At 33.2% G+C, this 10,099-nt stretch overlaps 1 protein-coding gene and 1 long non-coding RNA gene across 2 annotated transcripts; one reads left to right on the plus strand and one right to left on the minus strand.

Annotated features, from left to right (window-relative positions):
- The first annotated feature begins 1,844 nt into the window (after positions 1-1,844).
- LOC141626652 (uncharacterized) lies at positions 1,845-4,956 on the plus strand. Its single transcript, XR_012536251.1, has 2 exons — positions 1,845-2,140; positions 4,786-4,956. It is a non-coding gene; the product is annotated as an uncharacterized LOC141626652 (long non-coding RNA).
- Positions 4,957-9,361: 4,405 nt separating this feature from the next.
- LOC141631590 (uncharacterized) lies at positions 9,362-10,099 on the minus strand. Its single transcript, XM_074444241.1, has one exon. The coding sequence runs from the start codon at positions 10,097-10,099 to the stop codon at positions 9,362-9,364; it is 738 nt and encodes a 245-aa protein (XP_074300342.1).

The following is a 10,099-nucleotide window of genomic DNA, read 5'->3' on the forward strand; positions in this document are numbered from 1 at the left end:
TAATCGTTGTACACAATTTGTATAACTCTAGACAAAGCCTGTATAACTCTATGTATTTAATGTATAACTCTATGAACAGTCTGTATAACTCTAGTCATAGGATGTATAACTCTAGCTACACAATGTATAACTCTTAGCATATAATGTATAACTCCAAACATTGTATCAGTATATGCTAAGAGTTATACATTATACGCCTAGAGTTATACATTTTAGAGTGTATTCTTGTAGATCCGAGAATGTGATGTGTTGTACAGCTTGTATAACTCTTACCTATATATGGATAACTGCAGTGATGTGTTGTATAACTCATGTACAAAACGTGTATAATCGTAATCATACGATGTATAACTCTATACACGATCTGAATAACTCTAATGATACAATGTATAACTCTAGCCACAACCTGTATAACTATATCAAAATTGGTTCTTTAGTAAGATTTTTACGCACAATTTAGGGTTTGAATTACGCACAATGTATAACTCTAGCCAAATTGCAGAAATTGACAAAGAGTTTTACAAAAAACCTCTGGAGTTATAACACGATGAATATAAGAACTGCATGTGTACACTGTATTATTCAAGTTATACATATTTGGGTCAGAGTTTTACTAAAACCCACGAAGTTATAATTAGTACTTGATGAAACTTTTAAATTACCATCATTTTTTCGATCAACAACAAGCTACCAAAATGAAAGAACAAATATGATGAACACAATGAAAGTACAACAATATTAAGAATAATGAACACAAATTAAATAACTACAACCTACAATAATGAACATTCGGAACTCACCATCGACTTGCAACTTCAATCGCATATAATCGATTTCACGAACCCCGATTGTCATTTTGATCGTCTTTTTGTGATGAACAATGACAAATTATTTATTTTCAACAAAGCGAATGAATTTTATACGGAAAGATGATGTAGTTAACAGTGGGAATGAAATTTCTTTAATCTTTTTGATGATTTATAATGGATTTGCGAATTATTCGGAGTTTTTTTTGATGATTTTCATGGGCTTGGCTTGTTGAGAGGTTTTGAATGGTGAAAAGAGGAGGGAAGCATGCAAAATGATTTAGGAGGCTTTGTTTATTGCTATTGTCCGCGGGATTTGATATGGAGCGCAGATCGTAAACAAGGTGAAAGTGGGTCTCTCTCACACAATCACCATTTTTTTTTTTTTTTTTTTGCTCTAAAAATCACGCCCTCTCTCCTCATCTCATCCCTTCAATCCCTTCATCCAAGGGCTCTTATAAAGACTTAGGGCCTTATAAGGTATGAAGACCTTATAAGAACCCTTCTGTATATATATATATATATATATACACATATATATATATATATATATATATATATATATATACATATATAAACTGAGAACCGCGAGAACTACACCTTATTGAATTTCTTAAAAAAAATAATGACATATTTGAATCCGACATAGAATTTTATGGCTAGATAACATATTTCTTTGTCTAAAAAGTATAAACTAGTGACGCAAATCGAGACGAGATAAATTTTATTAATTTTGATGCACCTACTACTCATTTTTCATGTATCTGACAATTTTCACGCACCTAGAACTCGTTTTCATGCACCTAGAGCCTATCATTTTCATGCACCTAGTAATCATTTTCATGCATGTAACAATTTTCATGCACGTAGTATTCGTTTTCCTGCATCTATAGCCGTTTTAGTATACTTAATTGTATTTTTGTACATTAAGTTTATATTTTGTTAATAAAATCAACAAATTTTGTTTAGTTATACTAAAAAAATGTGTTTGAACAAACTAAACTAATGGTAAATGTGTAATACCCAAAATACTTTAAATATTCTTTTTAATACTTTAATTTCAATATTAATTATTATTTAAAAAAAAAAAATCCAGAATTCCAAACTTGTAAGTTCGTCATCCGTTTTTAAGTCGATCTTGATTTTTCTAAATAAGGGGCTTGTTGGCTGGACACATGTCTTATGAGATCAAAAGGAAAAAATTAAAAAAATTAAAAAAAAAGAGGAGTCTAGATAAGGAGGAAGACGGAAGGTTGGGAATAGAGAGGAGGAAAAAAAAAACAAATCAAGCTTCTTCATCAAAATTCACAATCATCATCCATCATATTTTGTAGGTAAATCTTAAATTTTTTTTATGTAATGTTAATATCTTAATTTAACTAATTAGAGCTTATTATGTTAAATTTAACCTAAAAAGGAAAAATTAGACTGTAAGACGGTCTTAACAAGTAATTACAAATTCATTTCAAGGGTTAATTTTATTTATGTTTTTAGTAGACGAAGGTTGTTGGATATGATGAGCTTCTGATTTTGTGAGTTTTATTTATTTGTGTATTAGTTTAGTTATCAGCTATTGCTAACTTCATCTGACCCGAATCATTTATTTACGTTTGTGATTATCTGTGTCTAGTGATTAGTTGAGCTATGCAGTTCATGTCTATATTATAAGAGTAGCTTTTAGGATTGACGAGGTTATTGCATATATTAGTATGATTTGCGACGGATGAGAATCATAGATATTGATGAATGAACCTCGTGCTTCATTAGTGTTAGAATACTCGGTTTTTAATTTCATTTTGAATTGGAGAAACAAGATTGACCTGTTCTGATTAGAATTTGGATAGAGATGAATGGCTGGACGCCTATAGTACGTCTTACAGGATTAAGTTTTCTGCTTAAATCTATGCCAGTAGCAACTGAATTTGAGTAGAGTTTATTTATATATGTATTTAAATGATTGTAGTACAGATTTTTAGGGAGTTTATGCCATTCCCTTAAGATTTAGAACTTATACATACATTTAATGTAGGATTCAAAATAGATGCTACTACTTATTGTCATAGACACAGACATAAGAAATCTACATATTAAATTATAGATTTATTGATGATTTTGTTGATTGGATAGATAGATAGTTGGATGATTATGTTATATGTATTATATTCCATGGCCATGATTATTTGTGTGTTTGATTGAATATAGAGGTATATAAGGTGTGTAATTTATGTTGTAGCTAGTTTTAATTAATGATGACATGAATGTAGAAGAATGATTGCAATAGAATCTCGTTTTTGTCTGGGAATTGCCTAGTGAGGGTAGTATTATAAGTCATAGTTTTTCATTGCATCTTGGCTGGAAGTCTTTTATTGATTGCTTGATGTATATAATAATTACGAGGGAAGATCTGACCGGCGATTGATGATATGTTTTTCTAGCGTTACACATCGTTTGATCCTAAGTATGTATTTTGGGAGAAGGACTGAAATCTATATGCTTTGTTTATTGTCAGCCATGTAACTGATATTATTATCTGGATAAACTTTAAAGATGAGGAGAAGGATCATTTATATTTATATTTATATTTCCATTCCTTATCTGGCTGATTGTGTGAACCATGTCATTGTATGGTTATTGTGTAATTAGTCATTGGAACCCATGCTTAAATTTTCTTAGATGTCCTTTCTAATTGATGGTGGTTTGTTGCAAATGACAAGAGTAGTTAGCAAGTGGATTACATATAGTTTGGCTCATAACCCGCAGTGGCGAGCCGGGAATACAAAATGCCTTAGAGAATTATAGTTTGGCTCATAACCCGCAGTGGCGAGCCGGGCATACAAAATGCCTTAGAGAATTATAGTTTGGCTCATAACCCGCAGTGGCGAGCCGGGCATACAAAATGCCTTAGAGAATTATAGTTTGGCTCATAACCCGCAGTGGCGAGCCGGGGACATAAAGAATGCACAATAAGCCTATGGCTAGTCATGTTAACCTCTTAGTCTGGACGAAGTAAAGTTTCTTACTATATAATTGTTGTCTACTTGGTTTAATTATGTGCTAAGGTGAATTATATTGGCTATAATATTATTTATAAATAGAGGTAGCTAATATTATTTTGCTATAGCTAGAGATATTTTAATTATGACAAGGAAGTGTATGTGGAGATTTAAGGAGTATCATACTAGTATTAGCTAAGTAAACATGATTGCAGGAGAACACGAAGTGAATTAAGTTGGTGTGCATATGTTGTTAGAAGGTTCTTTACTTATACTTGACAGAAGAAAGATTTTAAGAATATTAAGTTTGACATTGGTTTTGAGGTGGTGATATTTATGAGATTGTTGTCTTTATATTATATTCGGTTGTTGTATCCTTTGATCTCGGCTTGGGATGAATAGCTTTGAGTTTTATACTCCAAGTGTTGAGCAAGGTACTCTCTACCTTTTTGACAGTATGGATATTGATAATATTGATATTGAGATTTGTTACTGGTGTTGGGGCCTTTGTGCCAGGTTATAGTTGGGTCCATTGTGACCATGGTGGTTGGTTCCATTGTGACCATGGTTATTACTAAGATAGTTATTTAATTTTGGAATCGATATTGAGATAGAAGTATTGTTTTGCGGTACTCCCGCTGGTTCACTCACCCCCTAGTTTGAGTCATTGGGTCGATGATCGGAATATAGTACTGGTTATAAGTTGAGATAGTGTGAAATTATTTAGGACGCGTTGTTGTGAGAGTGAGACATAAAATAAAGGAGTTAGTGAGTATGTGAAAGTATTGAGAAATCTTTGAGCTTATTATGGTTTGTAATAATAGTATTATTACAATATCTTTTCCATTTTTTTTACATGTGAGTGTTTTCACACCATGACCAAAAATAATACTACCCTATTATTGAGGTTTTACTCTGTTATCAGCTTCCCTTTTGGGCTATCCGTCATGAAGGTAGATCATTTTCTCTCTGCCAATTGTTTTCAGGTGGTTGCATTTGTTGCATTTGTTGAGCTCGAGTCAATCTTAAAGTGAAGATTTTCAGTCAAGTTTTATATTAAGTATTTTGTACCAGCTTTATCATTTATTTATTTATTAACGGTTTGTAATATTTTTTAAAAGACGGTTCTAGATTTTACTATTTTGAGCAGCTTTGTATATTTTCGGTGACATTCTCGACTTTTCGTCAGCCTTTTTGTAAATGTTTTTTTTTTTAAATTAGCCTGAAAATTGTGGGTGTTACAAAATGATCCATCAAAACTTTCAAAACAAGATTTTGTGGAGATTTAGTGAGAGTTCTCACGCTTCTCATTATATTAGTGGTTCTCACCGGATCTTCACCCTATATATATATATATATATATATATATATATATATATATATGATCTCGTGAGTTTGGTTTTACGGTGAGTTGTGAGTTTGAAAAATCTCAGCCATTAGATCAAAAGAAACCAATGGTTGAGATAGAATACACGATGAGATGAGTCCATCTTTAAAATCTGAATAAAATAAGAGCATGTTATCCAAACAAACACCCTCCCTCATAGTCTCTCTTCAACATCTTGTATACAACACCCATAAATTATCACAAATCAAAATACATTTTAATTTCTTACAAACTGCTTTCTCGTTTATTAAATAATCGTTGATATGAATTCCAATTATAACAAATTCGATTTCGAGTAAGGCGTCGGATCAAATAATCATTTATTCAAATCTCTAAATCAACCCAAAAAAAAATCGCGAAAAGAAAACTGTCTTCATCCCAGTAATTGAAGGCAGTGGAGATGGACGGTGAAGATGGTGAGATGGGGGGTGGAGGATGGAGAATCGAACTGAGTTAAGGAAGGTGCATCGGTGAGTCAGATCGAAGGCGAGTCGTAGAGTCCGTCGAGGTCGTCGTCGCCAAAGCCTTCGAAGTTTTGGGGGGTTGCGGTTGAGAGACGGAGGAGAGGACATTAGCAGGTTGCTCGTGGTTACTAGCTGCGCGTCGGAGATCGAATTTGGGTTGCTCGTACCAGCTTACATCTCCGACTCAGTAGATCGTCAGCTTACATCTCCGACTCAGTAGATCGTCTGCTTTGTGCTTGTGTTTTCGCCATGGTTGTAGATCGTCTTTCTATTGCTGATGCTGCTTGTTTACTAAGCGAAGAGGATTAGAGGAGGCCGTTGTGATGTATGCGTGACAGAGTTGTAGCACGATGGTCGGATTGATTGAGGAGTAGAGCGATAGTTGAGTCATACGCTAAAGATCAGACTTGGTTCTTCAGTGAATTTTCGAATTCAATTATCAAGCTTGGTAATGTGCGTGTAATTGAGGCTGGAGAAGTGCGAGTGAACTGCAGGAGAGCAAACTGAGTGAAAATACATGAATCGCGTAAGTAGTAAATTATCTAAATTTGGATTAATCATATGGTATGATTTCAACAGCCTTAGCTTTATGACGATAAGTACACTCCATTAATTTATTGCATTATTGTTTGTCAAGGATAAAAGTCAACTACGTTGCTAAATTGAGTGAAAATACATGAATGAGGCAAGCGAGACTGCGAGACACAAAGGAAACGAGAATAAGGCTTGTGAATTTCCGGGCATTGTTGAGAGTTATTGTGAAGTTAAAAGTTTTATGTTTAATACTGCAAAATTTATCATTCTTTTATATTCTTACTAAAATCCGGGATTCTCTGTAACATTAGAATTCAGGATCATTTGTGTGTTCAGAAATCAATAATCTTACTTTCAGGTTCTAATTACTGAGTATTATACAACATAACCATATACAACGAAGTAGGCTAACTTGTAGTAACGCGTTGACAGCGTGACAAATAGCGTAATCATCGTCTTATAATCGTAAAATATGATAAAAAAAGAGTAAAAAAAATCAAAGTAGTAAAAAATCAAAGTGACACTGGAATAACATCACAATAATGGATAAAAAAAAGAAGAATAACAAAGACAATAACACGTGGTAAAGAAAGAAAAAAAAAATCAAAGCCGTAAAAAAAGTCAAAGTGGCACCGGAATAACGTCACAATAACACCAGAATAACAGCATAATAACATGCGGTAAAAAAAGAGTAAAAAATAATAGTAAAAAAAATCAAATTAGTAAAAAAATCAAAGTGACACCAGAATAACATCACAATAACATCAGAATAACAGCACAATAACATGCAGTAAAAAAGAGTAAAAAAATCAAATTAGTAAAAAAAATCACAGTAGTAAAAAAATCAAAGTGACACCGGAATAACATCACAATAACAGTAGAATAACAGCACAATAACACGTGGTAAAAAAGGAAAAAAAATCAAAGTCGTAAAAAAAAATCAAAGTAACAGCGGAATAACATCACAATAACAGCAGAATAACAGTAGAATAACAGCACAATAACACATGGTAAAAAAGGAAAGAAAAAAATCGAAGTCGTAAAAAAATCAAAGTTACAGCAGAATAACATCACAATAACAGCGGAATAACAATAACAGCACAATAACATGTGGTAAAAAAAAAAAGAGAAAAAAAAATCAGTCAAAGTCGTTAAAAAATCAAGTTAAAAAAAGCACAATAACAGCATAATAACATGAGGTAAAAAAAAAAAATAAGAGTGAAAAAATTCAAGCAAAAAAAAATTTGGTACAAAAAGAAAAAGAAAAAAGGTAACATAATGAGAAAATTAGAGAAAAACATAAGAGAAAAAAAAAATCAAAGTTGTAAAAAAAGCATAATAACACGAAGTAAAAAAAAAAGAGAAAAAAAATTAAAGTAAAAAAAAAGAGTAGCACTAGAAAAAAGAAAAAATAAACTAAATAACAATGTTTTTATATGACAACTAAGATTAATTTTGGTCACTCATCTCTAATTTAATCTAATGGCTGAGATTCCCCCAACTCACAACTCACCATAAGAACTAAAATCATTAAATCTAATCTCTCTCTCTCTCTCTCTCTCTCTCTCTCTCTCTCTATATATATATATATATATATATATATATATATATATATATATATATATATATATATATAGCTAGTAGCTAATCACTACACTCAAAGCTAATTAATACTTCCTCCTTTCCATTCATTCCTATACATATTCCTTTAATGGGCTTTTCATTCATTTCTATACATTTCTAATTTAGTCTAACATTTTACATGAAATAGACAATAATACCCCTCTCTAATTTATAACCTAACCTACCTAAACTCTATCACTCAAAGCCGTCGTCCTCACTCTCCTCACCCTCTCTTTTCAATCGCCTCTCTCAGATCTCCTTTTCTTCAAAGCCGTCGTCCACATTTGCTTCTTCTTTCCACTGATTTCCTTTTCTCCCTTCTTTTTCACTCATAAAACGGCATATTTCCAAACATTTGACATCAATTAAACTGATTTCCTTACCATGTCTTCCTCTAAATCTCTGAAATCCGTGACATGCAAGGTTGAATCCGAGAAGAAGGATGATGAAGTTGAAGGGAAGGAGAAAGTTGAAGTTAAAGAGAAGGTTGCGAGGGCGTAATCGGTGGGAGGGTATGGATATCAACGATATTGATCCCGAGGAATTTTTTAAGGATATTTCGGGTCCAGATACAAACAGTGATGATAAAACTTCATCTGAGGCAACATTTACATTCTCAAGGCCTGGGTTTAGAGGTTATAAAGGGTGTTGGTTGAATGAGGATGGTGATTATGTTGGCTATGATGACGGATCCTTGGTTGTCTATGAAGGATCGCTTGATTCGGACTCGGCTTGGAATAGGCAGTTCTGTAAACGTAAGAAACCGAAGGTAACAAGCTCTGAAGACGAGGTGTCGTCTCATCCTGCTACTAAAAAAACAAAATCCGACCATAATTAATCTGGGTATGATTCCTTTATCCGATTTTTTTTTTTGTTTTTATTTTTTTTCTTACTGTTAATTGAAGTATGATTGTTAATCGCATGTTTTGTTTCTGTTTTTATTTGGGGTTTAGGGTTTTTTTTCTGGTTATATTTCAATCGGATTAATTGATGGCCTGGTTGTGTTGTTTCGCCTGTTTTCAGTCGTCCAGAGTATTATTTCGCCTGTTTTGATTGTCTTGTTTACTGTTAATCGCTTGTTGTTTAACTGTTAATTGTTCACTGTTAATCGCTTTTTTACTGTTAATCGCTTGTGTTGTTTTATTCGCCTGTTTTTTCACTGTGAATCGCTATTTATTGTTCACTGTTAATCGCTTTTTTACTGTTAATCGCTTGTGTTGTTTTATTCGCCTGTTTTTTCACTGTTAATCGCTTTTTATTGTTCACTGTTAATCGCTTGTGTTGTTTCGCCTGTTTTGCAGTCGTCCAGAAATTGATGTTTACTGTTAATTTGTTTAACTGTCCAGAAACTTAAATATAAACCAACATATCGCACATTCCATTCCATAGTTGAGTACTTACAAAAACTTCCAATCTGTCATCAGTGCTTAATTACTTACAAAAACTTCTAGTTGGTTGTTAGCTACTTACAAAAAAATACAGCCCTTTGCTGCTGATTGTTGCTTTTCATATGCTTGCTTGCAAAAAATAGCCTTTTCTCAACCCATTATGCTTCTACTGCTGCTGGTTGTTGGGTTGTGTTGCTGTAAAAACTTCTGCTGGTTCTTGGGTGTTAGTGTTCATGTTCTCCAGTGCATGTAGTGCCCTTTCTAGGCAGACCATGTCGGGTTTGACTTTATTTTCAAGCAATTGAACCTTGTCTAACTTTTTTTTGCCAACATGTGGAATTGGGTATGAATTACCACCCTCATCCCTTAATATTTCATTCATACATGCATGTAGTGAAACCCAAACAAATTTCAACTTTTCATTATCAATCTCATCATAAGCTCTACCAACCACATCCACAAGTTGAAGTATAGACTTAGATGACTTCTTATGTTGAAGGGTTTGTATGGATCTAAAAAATCCTAAATCTAAAATGTTCAAATCTGGACTATTTGGGGGTTGACAAATTAGTTCCATATCAAACCCATCCGACTTGGCAACTTCTAGAAAATCTAAGTCTTTTGGTGAAATATGGGGTTTGGCATTGTCTTGTTGTATCCATATCTTTCCACTTGCATTTAGAGGCCATTTAGCTTTGATTGCGGGGATGACCTTCTCAAGTAGGCATTGCTTAACAACCTCTTTGGTTATGCTTTCAATGGGTTTTACTTCCAAAGTCCCCTTTTCTCTATTCTTGCTTGACCTCATTGCTTCCACTTCATATATGAATGGAAAAATACCAATTTTACCGTCAAATAAAACAGCACCATCCTCATCATATCTAGGCCTTGCAACGGCCGCCAT

This window comes from Silene latifolia, chromosome Y, assembly GCF_048544455.1.
Source record: "Silene latifolia isolate original U9 population chromosome Y, ASM4854445v1, whole genome shotgun sequence".
In the NCBI taxonomy this organism is placed as follows: domain Eukaryota; kingdom Viridiplantae; phylum Streptophyta; class Magnoliopsida; order Caryophyllales; family Caryophyllaceae; genus Silene; species Silene latifolia.